This window comes from Lepidothrix coronata, unplaced genomic scaffold (assembly GCF_001604755.1).
Source record: "Lepidothrix coronata isolate B3197 unplaced genomic scaffold, Lepidothrix_coronata-1.0 Scaffold44, whole genome shotgun sequence".
NCBI classification, from domain to species: domain Eukaryota; kingdom Metazoa; phylum Chordata; class Aves; order Passeriformes; family Pipridae; genus Lepidothrix; species Lepidothrix coronata.
The window spans coordinates 3,647,624-3,663,024 of record NW_016690224.1 but is presented as its reverse complement, the minus strand read 5'-3'; the positions used below and the strand labels follow the sequence as shown (position 1 = coordinate 3,663,024).

General features: G+C 42.3%; 1 protein-coding gene across 5 annotated transcripts in view; it reads right to left on the bottom strand.

Annotated features, from left to right (window-relative positions):
- The window catches only part of CLTCL1 (clathrin heavy chain like 1), a 35,501-nt gene that overhangs the window by 2,600 nt on the left and 17,500 nt on the right, over positions 1-15,401 (bottom strand). For 3 of the 5 annotated variants that reach the window (XM_017814053.1, XM_017814057.1, XM_017814054.1), the window contains 21 exons: positions 14,580-14,717; positions 14,215-14,379; positions 13,671-13,851; positions 13,142-13,305; positions 12,259-12,384; positions 11,806-11,948; positions 11,011-11,245; positions 9,116-9,238; positions 8,562-8,707; positions 7,987-8,170; positions 7,603-7,795; positions 6,953-7,110; positions 6,694-6,858; positions 6,229-6,336; positions 5,729-5,896; positions 5,478-5,627; positions 4,520-4,651; positions 4,072-4,182; positions 3,345-3,515; positions 2,376-2,597; positions 1,663-1,683 (listed from right to left, as the gene is read on the bottom strand). In XM_017814053.1, coding sequence (XP_017669542.1) covers positions 1,663-1,683; positions 2,376-2,597; positions 3,345-3,515; positions 4,072-4,182; positions 4,520-4,651; positions 5,478-5,627; positions 5,729-5,896; positions 6,229-6,336; positions 6,694-6,858; positions 6,953-7,110; positions 7,603-7,795; positions 7,987-8,170; positions 8,562-8,707; positions 9,116-9,238; positions 11,011-11,245; positions 11,806-11,948; positions 12,259-12,384; positions 13,142-13,305; positions 13,671-13,851; positions 14,215-14,379; positions 14,580-14,717 — 3,204 coding nt within the window. The remainder of the gene's footprint in view (positions 1-1,662; positions 1,684-2,375; positions 2,598-3,344; positions 3,516-4,071; positions 4,183-4,519; positions 4,652-5,477; positions 5,628-5,728; positions 5,897-6,228; positions 6,337-6,693; positions 6,859-6,952; positions 7,111-7,602; positions 7,796-7,986; positions 8,171-8,561; positions 8,708-9,115; positions 9,239-11,010; positions 11,246-11,805; positions 11,949-12,258; positions 12,385-13,141; positions 13,306-13,670; positions 13,852-14,214; positions 14,380-14,579; positions 14,718-15,401) is intronic. The other 2 variants (XM_017814055.1, XM_017814056.1) reach the window with 1 other exon arrangement.

The following is a 15,401-nucleotide window of genomic DNA, read 5'->3' as shown; positions in this document are numbered from 1 at the left end:
CAGTAAGCTATGCTGTAAACCTGGCTTCCCAACTATTTTAGGTATATTGCAACAAACAACAGCTCTCAAATGCAGATGAGAACTCATTACCTCCAAACAAAGCACTTTTTGGGGCCCTATTCTAGTCACTGTTAACTCAGAACCACTGAGAGTGAAGACTGCAAGGCATAAAAAAAAAGAAAAATCACAGAGATTCACATCTAGGTACCTGCAGTACTAACAACCAGGACAAACCTACATTTAGCCCAGTGCTATATTTCAGCTGCTTCTCATCCTCCTTTCCCACTGCAAGAATCGTATCTGGTCTGAGAACTGCTGTGAGAGGGGTCTCTATTACATTTTAGAGATGTTATCTAGATCTTGTGTTTAACAGTTTCCCTAACTTTTTCAAGTTTGCAATTCAAATTAGTAACTTGAGTGGCAGTAGGTCTCTTACTGGGTTGTTTATAGCTGTCAGCCTAACAGCTCTTCAGCACAACGCTAAAACTGGTGTTACAAATGCTATCCAAATTCTTATGGATCAAAGTAACTCACAGCTACCCGTTTGGAACTACCTGTCCTGTTCTGTTTCTCCTGGGACTCCTGCTCTTTCTGGTTCGCCTTTCCCCGGCACTGCCCTACAGTGGCTGGCCGGCAGCGCAGTCCTGCCCTCCGCTGGGCAAACAGCGGGAATGCCGAGCAGCCATCCCGAACATGGGGCAAGAGCAGCTCCGGGAAAGCTGAAGCCCGTGTGCTCTGCTGCCTAAAAGTGGCTCAAAAGCTTTCCAGATGAGTGTCATCATACCCTGTGTGCCTGGCCCCTTCTGGGACACGGCCCCTTCTGTGCCTCAACACCTTTTTATGCAGAAAAGACAGATAAGTTCTGGAAGATGTACACACCCCACTGAAACTAGTCTATTTGTTTGAGCTTTTGAAGTTAGTTACATGACAATTTTAGACATACCACACTTATAAAGCCCATTCTCCAATTCCACGTTTTGCAGTTAATTCAACAGACTAAATTAGTTTCACTGTAAACCATTTTCACCATGCAGATTTTTCTTCTGGCAAGTTATCCCGTATTTAGTACATGTGATTACTTGTAAATCCAACCAGCAGTTTAAAATACATCATTTTAGACCTAAACCTCACATGGAAGGGTTCAGGTAAACTTGTGTGGCAAGTTTCTCCTGAGGGGAATACCAGGAGTAGGAGGCATTTAAGATCTGTGTGAGTAATTTCATCATAGCAACAGCCAAGAATTTTACAGAAGCTTCATGGCACTACTCAAACTCACCATGCCTGAATTATTGCACACTGCAGTAATTTACAGTGTAACAAGCAATTTGTCCTTAGAACATATCCTGTCCATGGCAACTGCTTTTGGTTGCTTATGAACAGCATCCTCCCTGCCACAAGATATCTGTAATACAGTGAACAGGAACCCAAACACTGAAGTCCTCCTCAATTGTTTCTGTTTCCCATGAAGAGGAGCAGAGTCTGGTTGGATTTGCAAGCTGCTTGTGAATAGTTATCCTTTTAGCATTAGAAAGTGAACAGGAAATGAGTTAGAGCTAAATTACACTGCTCTTCTGGCAGAAGCTACAGCTAGATTCCTGTAAAAGAAACCTAGGATATTGAGGGACACAAATGAACACAAAGAGTTTGAAATCAGAGTGTCACCTTATAGAACAGCCCATCAACCTGCAAGAAAATTCAGAGGGGAATACTTAACATGACTTATTAGAAGCAACCTGAAGCAGTCACTTTTAAATTGCTCATTTTAATGAAGTTCTTTACTATGATCTCCTAAGCAACCCTAGAGCCTTCTAAGGCAGGGCCTTAGCTTAGTATCTTAGAGCTGTTTGACAAGCATTTCAGGACCACACATGATCACAATCTGTCTTCTCTCAGTTGAGGACCAGCTATTGGTATAAGTATTGTACAGGCAGACTACACATCTAAAGTTCTGTTTTCCATTAAAAAACCCCCAAAACATCTTTAGCAGTCTATTCCTATAGCTAATGCAGGAATAATGTGCACTATTAGTTACTCAAAAGCTCTATTCTCTGTATCAAGAAATCAGAGCACTTTACTTTCACAGTTACAAAAAGGTAAGAGTGATAAAAGTGTTGTCCTCACCAAGCTTTCAGTTTCATCAGCTGTGGAGCTGCTCTCAGAAGCACAGTCGCTTATGTTTAACTAGACCTCTTCAAGTCCCATCTATTTACAAACTTTGCTAGCTAGCCTGAAGTGATGAACCCCACAGAACCCCAAGAAGACTCAGTCTATGAGGAACAGTAATATTCCAAATATACACAAAGAGCTCTGGTTTGCATAATGCTAAATAACACAGCAGACTGAAGTCTTAGCTTTTTAGCCCACGCAATACTCACTTTGGTAAGGTACTCTCTCATCACTTGGATGAAATAAGGCATTGCAAAGTCCATGATGTTATGTCTCCATGCCAACTCAAGGACTACATCTGGGTGCAGCAAGTCATAGCATGTGAAAAGGCAGGCTGCAAAGCACTCCTGCTTGCCTTCTTCCAAGAACCACTGGAGCAGCTTCTCAGCCAGCTCAGCATCTTTGGACTCTGCAGCATACTGCATAGCATCCTACAGAAAAGAACAACAGTTAAGCTTGATCCTTGCCAACATCTTGCTCTACACCTTGTATACATGTTATTGCTAGCTAGGTAAGCCAGGTATTTGGCATACCATGAAATTAGCCTTTAACACCAGGCATGTTCTGTAAGAGGCAAGATACACACCAGCTTTGAGGCACACCACATACTTCATAACATTATCCAAGAGGCTTTCCTTAAGTACTTGAAGTGACCCAATGACATTTTGCCTAGTTTTCTAGCAGAGAATATAAACATTCTTTCTGGTATCCCACCTACCTCACCATTAGATATTAGGGATTACCCAGAGCAAGAGAGATTATTGCATCAACTGCTTGCCATGTGGCAAGACAGAAGATATTTACACAGAGTAGGCACAAACTGGCCCATGTCAGCTCACTACAGGCTTGAAGATTATACCACCTTAGTCATGTTCCATCTGTACCCTTACATGGGCATAAGTCTTGAGTTCTATGGAGAGTGTTCCATACTGATACAGGTAACTGTAGAGATGCCATTGACTGATACAGATAGATCCCCAAGTACAGGACGACATTATGAAACTAGATTTAAGACACGCATTTGAAATTGCAAACACTTCTGCTCCAGGAATCTTTCCTTAAACTTCAAGTGAAGGGCTAAGACTAATTAGAACTCCAGATCTGAAACTCAGGAAAGACATTCACTATCCAGGAGATCTGTGCTTTATAGCTCAGACTCCTCAGTCTCCTGAACTCACCTTATACAGACGGTCTTTCTTGCAGAGCTCCACGCTCTGTTTCCAGCGGTTGTTGCCCTTGTACAGATACGCTGCAATGCGCCTGAATTCAATGAGTTCGTGCTTCTCCAGACGCTGAGCCAACGTTATATTATCGAAGTTGTCATAGGCATCGATGGAAGCTCTCAAACCCTGTTAGACAGAGAGCTGTCACATGTGCTGCCAGATGGCAGTAGGCAAGAACTACAGTAGAGAAACATCTAGTCATGGTACGCAGGTGTTTGGGTTCTGCCAGCTGGATGTTGATGCTATGGCTACATCCTCCTTACCCACATCTCATGCACCTCTCCAGAAGATATTTTTTAACAAAGCAAGATGCTAACTTGGTCATACTGACTTCAGACACAAAAGAACTAGTTACCTTTAAAAGACAAAGCATGTCTTCAAACAGCAGCCAACGGGGCCAGAAACTAATTTATTTACATAAGTGCTGCCCAGGAGAGTATGCACACCTGATATACTGACCTTTGTGAGGTTTGTCCTTAGAAAAACATCTGTGGCATCTGCTTTTTTGCAAATCATTGATGTCTCAACACTCCTGCCCACGAAGGGCCTGACTGAACCTCCCCTCTCCGTTGCATTGCAGAAGTGTTATCTTCTACTCAAGGGAATTACTGTGTCAGCAGCTTTTTTCGTTGGAGAAAGAGGAGGATCCCTCAGGCTTAGCAATCTGTGTTTTGGGGCTTACCTGGAAATCTTCCTCCTCTGTTAAAAGGTTGTTAAGAGCTTCGTTAACTCCTTTGTTGTTGTGGTTCTGGACTGAACGCAGATAAGGCTTTACTAAAAGTAGCTGATTAACCTGGAAGGAAGAGGTTTCCAATACAAGATTAAGTATATCAATCCTGACACTGCATACTCCTGGTAACAGGTTCCCACTTGTTATTACAAGATGTTAGGACCCTTCAAACAAAGCATCTTGTATTGCCAGAAGTAAAATAAAACAGCCTCCTAGGCCAGTTATGCTCACTCTTCCAGCGCTTCCCAACATCAAGCCAGGACCAGGCTGCTTCTCAGTCCTTTGTACTGGAGGCAAAGCTACCCAAACAGCTACCCAAAGCTGTTTTCCAGCCAGAGCCTGGAGTACCCTACACTTGAGCAAGAGGATTTCTTGTTCATCTCCCATCTCCTAAACTCACCTTTGAGAAAAAATTGACTGTCCTGGTGTGATCCAGTCGTGGAGATAACACAAGCAGGAGATCGTTGATCAGCAGAGGTTTGTAGTCCAAGTAGAACTGCAAGGCTTTGTAGTACAGCTCCACATTGGCCACCTGCATGGTTAGACACTAGTTAGTACTGCAAACACAAGTAAGCCTAAGGTGCTTAGTTCAGACTACTTAACTCAGCACAAAGTCTGACTCCTAAACAAAAACTTAAGTTTCCTCCTAGAAGCCAGAAGTTTTACACTAAGTCAGAATTTTCGTTTAATCTTACAACTGCTTCTTGTGCCATCTGCTTCCAGACAGTGAAGTCACAGCCTACCAGGGATAGTACAAACCAATTCTAACCCATCCACAGCTAAGAGATCCTGGCACAGGTAGCCCACTACAGTTAATATGACCATTTGTCAGCTCCCAAAGCCAGTAAAGGCTGTAGCCTTGAACAGTCTTTGTTTCCTTGAAACCCGTAAGATCAGTATGAGTATACTCAGTCTTAAATCTTGTCTAAACTGTTCCTCAGTTCACCATGCTCTGCTGTATTCATTGCACTGCCCAGCCCATTTCTCACACTGAAACAGCTGGAAACATTTGAGAAATTTTCCAAGAACAGTTACAGCTTCAGAGTAAGACAGCAGTCAGCTCAAAGGTATTAAGGAGGTCAGGCCTCTTGCTTGTGACCTATGATCCTGAGCAGCCTCTGAAAACATTCTGTGCTAGCTGCTGCCACTCAACAGCATGTGCTGTACAGCAGAAAAGAATAGTGCAAGATTAGATGGGTTCTTTGTGCTAAACTAACTGGAAGTTGCTTTAAGTACAGCAGGAAAACTGGGTAGTAGCTTAAGCAAACTCATTTTCTAAACAGCAATTCTGTTGTGCATTTTTGCCTCTGTCCTGAAAGAAGCTTTCAGCACTTTGTTTCAGTTAACTAGTTACTTACCTTGGCAATTATGTCTTTAAACTGCCCTTCTTTCCAGGCATCAGTGGGATGATTCATCATAGTAATTATTGCATTGTCATACTCCTCATACTTGTCATAGAGGAATACAAGTTCTGCCCAGAGATGAGCCTGCTCTGCAGCTCTGAGCACCTAATAAAATAAACAAACAAACAAACAAACAAACAATTCATCAGTTTGATTCAATGACAGCTTCCCACCTTCACTTGCAGCAGAGCTACTTTACTGCATACCTTTGGAATATTAACTCTAGACCAGAAGAGCTCCAGATGTTCCCTCATTTTCTGAGGCTTGAATTTGGAGTATAAGATGGCAAGTTCAGTAAACATTCCCATGTGAGCACGCTCTAGGCCCAAAGCAGCTTCCAAAAGGGCAATCAGTTCTTCAAAGTAGCCACGATCCTGGATTTCAGGAAAATAAGGATTAATGGCAAATTCACAACCAACTGGCATTTAAAGCTTGTTAAAATGCATGTTTACTTAAATTCAATATGCCTTGATTTTCTCTCCAAATGAAAGTGCTTAGATCTGCAAGACATGATTCCAATGAGGCAACAGAATTATAAAAGAAGGGACAGTGAAAACTATCGCTGCTCTCTTTACTACAGAAAAAATGCAGGTAGCCATGAAGAAATGGAGATAGAGGAAAAATTAATTTAAACATCAGCCCCCCGGGGTATCAGGGTTTTATAGTATGATGGTCTAAGTCTTCTTGGACATGAACAGTGACTGACCTGATAGTAACTGATCAGCTCTTCGAGTTCATCAGCATGGATGACTATGTGTAAGCCACAGATCTGTGCCAAGCGGAATTCTTTTCCATCCACACAAGCGAAGCACACCTGTAATGACAGTCAGCAAACAGTCAGTTAACAGGACAATACTGCAATACTTAATCTCCTTATGTTAAAGGGAATGTTATTTTGCAATGCTTTAGCAAATTTGAGGTTTATTAGCACTTCCAAATAGGTATTTCCCTAATTCTTGTACTAGAATGAAAATCTGTCACTCATTCTACATTGAGCTTTAAATCCTGAAATTAAGCTTTAATATCTTGGGCAAGGGAACACATTATAAAGCTACAGACATACTCTGTAGCCAGAACAGTTCACAAGCTGCTACCAGAGCTAAAGCAACATACTTAGAACAAACAACAGAGCACGTTCTGGAGACAAGTAAAACCCACGAGTTTAAGTTACCTCCTTCCAAGTCCTCGTGCTGTTGGCTTTGCGGCCACTGTCCACGGCCGCCTGATACTCCCCGAGGTGCACCAAGGTGGAGGCCAGGCGAGCAAAGTTCGATACGTTGTTATAGAGCAGTTTTGCTGCCTCATACATCCCCTCTTCATAACAGCGATCACCGACCTGGATTAGGAGCCCAAGGCAAACAAGGGTAACAGCAACTCTCGGGGGTCAGCTAAGCAGCAAGTCGTACACAGGAACTGTGGTCAAGACATACCTGCTGTATATGGGCGTTATTAGGGCCACTAATAAACTCCTCCAGTTCTGACAGACGATTAGTCTTTGCCAAAGCAAAAATAAGTTCTGTCTCTACGTAAGACTCTCTAGCCTTCTTCCTGGCCATCTGTAAGAACTTCACTAGGTCCTCCCAGTTATCTGGAAGAGAGAAGAGATAATTAAGATCCTGTGTTTAGTCATTTGTATTGCTCACCCTGCCCACCTTAGGAACAGTTTTTACTAGCAGGCTCAAGGATCTCCTCTACCATGATAGTAAGCCATTTGTACCTGAGTTACAGAATTCCCTGCTAAACACCAAGTCACCTTCATGTAAGGTTGACCTTCTTGATACTGTTCTGCAATCCAGTTGGCAAGCAAGTCTGCCACATACAGCTACATAAACACACTATACTTGGCTATATTTTAGATAACGGTCCAAATTACTCCATAGGAAAGTCTGTCTTTAGGGCAGCAACACAGAAAGGCTTGTTGACAGGAATCTCACTAAACATTGACTCATCAATTCCATGTACTGCTCCCATTTCCTCTGAATCAGAATTCATAAGTCTTGAGAATCCTTGCTGCTCAGTGTAAATCCAATAACCTAGCTCATATCCAAACAATCTGAAGTTTAAGGATGCTTTGCCTTACCATTTCTATTAGCTGCCTGAACAACTTCCATGTAGGCAGATGGATCATCTGCCTTTATATAGGAGTCAATGGCTTCTTTCACCAAGTCCTTCTGGAGCTGTGCTCTGGCTAGCTGGCTCCACACTGCTGGTTCGTTACATCTCTCTGCAAATTCATAAGCACGGTCTAAGTTGCCAATGTGCTCAATCAGCACCTGTTTGAAATTGAAGTTGCAAGTCAAAAATCAAAGCTTTGTAACACTGCCCCTTCTAACAGAACTCTTTGCGTGTATATACCACCCTGTGTAAGCAATATGAAGCTAATTGCTTCAGCCATTCTGTCCATTAAACAGCCATTTCTGGCCAGTGAAGCATTCTATACTGTCATGCAGGAACCACACCTCACCTGAATTGCTGAAGTGTTAACATCGAATTTTCTGAATATAGCAAAGGCTTCTTCATACAGCTCATTACTGATGGCAATGTTTGCAATATCTGGGGCATCATAGTTGTCCAGGCGATTGATGTACTCCATCACTCGGGTGCGGTCAGCCTTGATGGCCGTCAGGATCAGCAGGTTCTGGAGGTTCCTTTGGTTAACAGAAGGCAGAGGCTATAAGTGCACGGCAACACCTGCTCGAGTGACATGGATTGTACACGTGAAAAAACACACCCACTTGCTGTCACTAGCAACAACCTTTCATCCCCAGACTGAGAACCACCGACATTTGCCTTCAGAAAGAAACTGGTTACCAGTATCAATGTTCTCTTTTCTCAGTACATCACTGCAAACTGTATAGTGTGAACAAGCTCTGTTTTTAAAGCACAGAGCACTCTAAATTCTCTTTTTTCTCTCCTGATTATACACATTGAAGAGTGCTTAGGTGCTGCAACCAAGAAACCCAGAATAACCTGGGTCACTCCACAACCTAAACAAAGGCACTGAATAGTCTAAACTTGAGGACAAAGCTCTCCTCTTACCTGTGTTCACTGAATACAGAATTATCCAAGACAATCTTTTCCAATAACTCAATCAATTCATTAGGCAGATCAGCAGTCATGAAAGCTTTCACAGTTACAGAAACCTCCTCTGGATCCTGTGTCTCTGATAAAGCCGTCTGGACAACCTATATTTAAAGGCAGGCATGTATTAAGTGTTTTCTCCAAATGAAATATTTGCCAACCTATTCCAGTGAACTACAAATTAAAGTGTCAGAACTTTGAGAGTATTTTGACACAGACAGCAAGGAAGAGCTAATAGCTGTATATGAAACAGAAGTGAAGTCACACCCTGGGTCTGGACAGGGATCTAATTCACTAGAGGCAGGTCACTCCACAGGACAGGAAAAATATCTTAATGGTAACCAAATCTTCTGACCACAAAGGTCAGAATTAATACCTGCCACTCAAATTCTTATAAACTTCTGTATGGTTGAAATGGGGCCTTGGGGGAAAAGTGCTACTTTAATGCTCCTTAATGTTTCTGAGATGTCCCAAGGTCTCCACATAGTGGAAGTTTAGCCTTTCTGCTGTACCTGGTCAATCAGCTGCCGCCTGAAGGGGTTGTTTTCTTCCAGTACGTTTGCCCAGAGCTCGGGGTCCTTCCTGCGCACCAGATAACGAGCCTCGCTCTTGAACAGAGAGTTCTCATTGCAGACCTGAGGGAGAAGTCACACAGATTGGCACTGATGCTAAGGGTCACTACCACAGGACAGGTTTAGCTAGCTATGGATCAGGCAGTCTAGAAGACTGACTAGAACTAACTGCTGATCAATGCTAAATGCCACAGACAAGTTCTTACCCAACCTCTGATGTGGAAGGCTGATGGAGAAGGTCTCCAGCAGAATTCCTATAGCTTCTCTTGGTTTTGCCTGACACACAGATACTGTGACAGTAGCTTCATAGTAACTATTTGCTTCTGTTTGAAGTGAAGACCTGCAGAAGCCTGAAGAACTTAAGTTTTAAATCTAGAAAGGGGAGCCGCTTGCCTTGGGCAGTGTTAAGCAGTGAACTGAGGAATGGTGCTGGTGTTCAAAGCTAGAAATAGGGTTATGTATTTGGTGTCATTAGCTTTACACTACAAGTGTTCAGAGTAGCAAGTGGCTTGGATTCCCCTGTTAAAGTGATAAGGGTACAGAATAAATGTGAAATCTCCTACAGAAGTGCACCACAGAAGAGTTGCAAGTCATGATCTTATTAGTGCCACTAGCTTTGATTTCCAGCTAGAAGAGTAGAAACCATGCCCTAGTCTATCTTACACCAACAGCTCGTGTTTTGTTAGTATCCCAATTAGCTTGTGTAAGCAAATTAGTTGTAGGACAGCTTCGCTTTACACTTTACATCTCTTAGTTGCAGGAGTTGAGCCTTCTAGGAGTCAACATCTCAAGAATAATTCTTTCAGTAGGAAGATCTTTTCTCCATAACCAGAAACACCTGCTCACAACATCAGTTCAAGGAAGAAACTGGTATGGACAGGTTTTTATGGTTAACCAGAATGTTAAAGCCAATCCTAGCAGTTTCCTAGCAAAACAACTTGGAGGCACCTTCATATCCTGAAATAAAGGAGCCAAATGCAGCCAACACTTTTTTAACAGCTACAGTGGAGGTATTACTTAAATAATTGCTTCAGGCTGGAAAGTCATCTGCTTTCAGCAGCAAGCCTAGATTATACTACCATTCTAACACAGCTGACATTCTCAGCATATACTAGTATGGAAGTGTAGGTAGGAGAAAAGAATGTTGTTTTTCTCAGCAGCCACAAGCACTACAATCCGGCCTTAAGCTGTGGTGTTTGTGTTGAGACAAGGAAGTGTTTGAGAACCCTGAGAATTTCACTTGCCCTTGAATTTCTGAGGAAGGTTCTAGGAATAACAAGCTTAAGATAGGAGAGGAATGCTATTGGATGAAGTCCTTGTAGTTTGTCTGTCAGTATTTATTTTCCTCACTTCTAGTTAAGTATTGGATCAACTCTAAGGGTCAGTCACAATAAAGGAGAATTACAAGCCCTGTTCTAGTTTCATGGAAACTTTTCTTCTTTTTGTAGAGTCAGGCTAAATTACAGTCTGTCCCTGCTGCTGATCAAGTGCTCGAGGCTCAAAACAATCAAAATAACAAAGATTTAATGGTAGGCATATGCATTAACTGGGCCTAATAAAAAATTAATTTCGAGCAGAATCAGTGGATGAAAGACATGGATGGTACTTCTAAGTTGCAGAGTTACACAACTGTAGTTTGGACATACAGTGCAAGTTCTTCTCATCAGCATAAAAATTACTGTCTCCATGTAGAAGAATCCTGCCTGCCTCAACTCCTGAGTGAGACTGCAAGACAGTTAGACAGAGACTGCAAGAGTTAGACTGACAGCCAGCGAGGCTTCCACTTCAGGCAGCAAGTAGTTCTTTAACGTGTTTACAAATGCAGTTTTTCTAACCTTTATGAGTTCCAGATCACATTGCCCCCTCTCATAAGCAACGCAGGCCAGATGAGGGTCCCTCTTTTCACAATATTTGCCGACCACACGGCTGTCATAGTAAGGATTCTCACGGAGGAAGCGCTCTGGGTTATTATTACTGTCAATGTAGATTTTGGCCAAAGCATTATGGGTTGCAGGTTCTTCAGAGCCTTCGTGAATCCTTGATTCAAGCCATGGCAACAGCAACTTAAGCCTTTGAAGAAACAAACATTTCAGGTTTACAAGTCAGACAGAGGTATGCTCAGCAGCTACCCTTCACACTTGGTCTTCCCTTTAAGCAAGTCTGCTGGTCAAACTTGAAAGCAAATGCAGACCAGCCAGTTATTTTTAATGAGTCTTAAATGAGTGCAGTTTAACATCAGGGAAGGCTGCAGGTGCCACTAGTTTTACAGCTGGCAGTTCACACTTAAAGCCAGTTGTTCATTTTACAGGTAACTAGAAAATAATTAACAAACTGGTGTGCATCTACAAGAAGACTGCCAAGACAGTTTGATCCAGATTTACTCCAAAGGCACATCCCATGGCTGGCTGTACAGGAATGCTCAAAAGCCATCACTCATCACACAGTGCTGTCAGGCATTCCTGTATGGCCCAAATAATCAAGAGATTGACTAATAACTCTAAACCGCTTTTGTATAAAGAAGTAAACCAGTATTAATGTTGTATCATTTAACAAAACTGCATCCAGTTCCATTTGTGTATACCAGGGTCAGGAAAGCCCGACACTGGTGTCTACAGATGCATTTTTATTACCGATTTCTTTTCTCCACTTCCGCCACCAGCTCATCTGTTGAGAACTGCCCTCTAACCACCATGATCAAGTTCTTGATGACATCTTCAGAACAATCTACATCAAGAAGCCCTCCAACCACTGCTGGTATACGGCTAGGATTCACCTAGAATAAGCCACCATCATTAAAATAAGTTATTAACATTACTAATAACCCACCACCAGTCTTCCACAAGGGGAAGTTCTCATTAACCATTTCAGTTATGCTTTAGAGCAGTGAATTTTAAGTAACTATTGCACTTGTATATGAATTCCAGGAAAAATGTGTTTGTCATAGACAAAAGGCTTATTGAAGAGCCTATGCAGTAGAAGAGTGAGCAGAAAAGAGACACAGCAGATTATGCTGTAGTCCATTAAAAGGTTAAGTTCCTTCTAGGGGAGGAAAGAACAGGAGCCTAACATGGAATTCTCCTTACCTTCTGCACGTAGATCTCTATGTACTTCTGCAGGTTATTGCGATATAAATAGAGCACCAGGTCATGAACAAAGTCAAACCGATCACAGACAATGATCAGAGGAAGCTGATCTGTGAGCTTTGCCTCCTGTATTTTGAGGGGAGGAGGAAAAGAAAGTGTTTAGTAAGCAACCACCACTCGTTCAAGTGCCTTCAAAGCAGAAAAGACTGACCACGTTCCCTTAGCTCTAGGAGTCACAATACATTCCCACTTAGGATTGCCAAGCAGACAACTGACTTCAAAAGCAAGTTACCCACTGTGAACACCATGTGGCTGGTCTATCAGTCAAGTTTTAAGTCCTTCATGAAGAGCCACATTAGGCCTACATCTCTAGCTTCAACATCACTATCATTCATGTGTCAATTCAGAAGACAGTTGCTGGGCCAAGAACTTGATGATGCAAAACAAAGAGACATTAAAATCCCATTTTACCTGTCACAAAGCATGCAAAGTGTTGTAGTACACGCTGATTGCAGTTTTAGTAAGCCTTGTCTAGCCAATACCCCTGATAAGGCACCTGCTGAATACTTCAACATAATCTTTCCTTCTGCCAGCCTGGATTCACCTATTGTTATGTGACAACATATTAACAAGTTTGGTACAAGTTATATCATACAAGCTAGTTTTAAGGGAACGTGAATTTGGGCTTGTTTTCCCAGAGGTAGCCTAGAAGGATCTATTTTATGTCTGGAATAGGATCGGATTCCTATTCCAGCTCCACAGAAGACTAATCACAGCCATGTCTGCTAAACCTCCTTGGTGTTTCCCTCCCTTAGAAAGCTGTAGTTCTGCTGCTAAGCAAAACATACATAAAACTCTTCAATGCACTGGGCAGAATACTTACCTTCAGAAAGTTCTTCACTCGTTCTGGGTTATAGCAGTTACTTTCACGGCAGATTCTTTCCACTTCCTTTATCTGACCAGTCTTGCAAGCTGCCTGGATGTACTTGAAGTGAACATCTGGATCCTGGCTAAAGTTTACAATGGAACCCAAGAAATAGAACAGTCCTAGAAAGAATCACATGTTTTTAACCTTGTTAGAAGGATAAGTGAAGCAAGTGCAGTACAGTCTTCAGCTTGTGACTTAGTTCAATCCTGCTGAGAGAGAAGCTTTCATTCAACTGCAGGAAATATCAGGATTCTTTTCCCCTCTTTCAGGTTTCATCTTCCTTTCTGATCTTTACTCAAGAGGGTTAAGAACCTATCTAGAAGAGAGCTACCCATAGAACTCGCTGTGATGAGCTCACTTTGATAAATGCATCCTGAGGTCCAGCCATGTGACAAGTACCTCTCCCATAAAAGCTCCACAATCCTTCCTATTAGCTTCAGTCAAGCAGTGCTTCCAAGTAAGCTGCTTCCCTCTAATACTGTACCTTCATAGCTTTTGAAAGACTCAAAAAGCTCCACAAGAGACTGGGTACCAAGCTGCTCGTGGTATTTAGAAGCAACCTGCACACACAGCTGTAGGTTTTGCCTAATGTTGGCTGACAGCATGGCACGCAAACACTCCACAGAGTCTTCAACTGAGAGTGAGCCAAAGAAGTTCACGAGCCACTGCAAAGAGACAGAAATTTTACTCAGTAACTTATACAGGATTTCAATGACTTCTAAGATGTGCCAACTATGCAGTTTCTACCTCAGCTACTAGAGAGAAATCTTCCATGCACTAAGACCAAAGACTTAAAAAGAAACACACCATTTTTACAACTACAAAAGTGCAGTTTGGAAATAATATTTGAAGTACCCACCACTGAAAGTACAGATTACACTTTAATCAGTAACTGGACAAATGTTCTTGAACCACAGCTACCTGTGCTACTTCAGTACCTACAAACCATCTTACAGGAGATGCAGAAATGATACAGATTGAAAGCTCAAGTGAAGTGAACACTTCCTTACTGTGTATCACAGACTTACCTCAGGATTCAAGAGGTGAGTATGAACAACTGCACGTTTGATATCATAGAGATCCGTGTAGTGTTCCAGTGCTCGCTGGAGCAAGCCTGCCTTTTCACACAGCTGGGCAACGTGAGCACGGTCATAGTGTGTAAACATTTGGTTTCCAAGAATGGCATCTGCAACCTAGGAGGTTACATTTCATATTCAGACTGTCAAGAGAATCACAGCAGCTCAGCCTAGAAGTTGCTGAAAAGCCACAGCAGTGACTTAGTAGTCTTTCATGTTACTAACTAATTAGAGATATCAGTATTAGGCATCATACTCTTGTGCAAGTCTACTGCTGCCTCTCCCCTTTCTGGAGGAACTGTGTTAAGAGGTCTTACCTGTGGGGCATGGATCAAATTCATTTCCAGGAGCCTTGTCTGAAGGTGTCCTTCTGCAGGGCGGTTGTTTTTCAAGGCATCCAACAAGAAGGACGTGCACTGCTGAAGGAGACTGTGCTCCATGAACACATCCACAATCTGTTGAGATTGGTCAAGTTAGAGAAGGGGGTCTGTGTACACACATGCACATTTTTCTGTGTATACCAACAGCCTGGCTACAAAGGCAGCTCATCACAGCACTATCATGCTGCAATCCCTTTGTTTTCATAGGATTACTACCATGGCAGCAGAGAGGCAAGTTTTACACTGTGTTTTTCTCTAGAATGGAAGAAGTGCATTACTCTGAGCTATTATGCCAGCTTTTGCCACCCACCCTATTTAGTTCTAACATAGCATGCAAACCCCAACCCTTCTCTCTTGCTGGGATAGTTGCTATAAGAAAAGCCAAGAAGTAGATTCAGTTATTTATTTAAATAACTGAAATGCTGCCTCGTTTCTCTGTCCATTTAACAAGTGGCCACTGGCAGCCAGTACTCAGCTTAGATTTATTTGTTCATCTTTCTGTAAGTTCTCTGCATGGGAAGAGGTAATGTTCCATTCAAGCCCACAGTAGGACAGTAACACTCTATTGCTTAGATCAAGCCTGTGGCAGATTTGTTATCAATAAACCAGAGAGCCTCCACAAGAACTTGAGAACACACTTGTGTCTAAAGACTTAATGGTAACCCAACTTGACTAGATTAGTTTAGCCAACTCTCTAACCAGATAACTAGAGATCTGAACTAGCCTTACCAGTCCCCAGAATGGTACTATGCTATTACC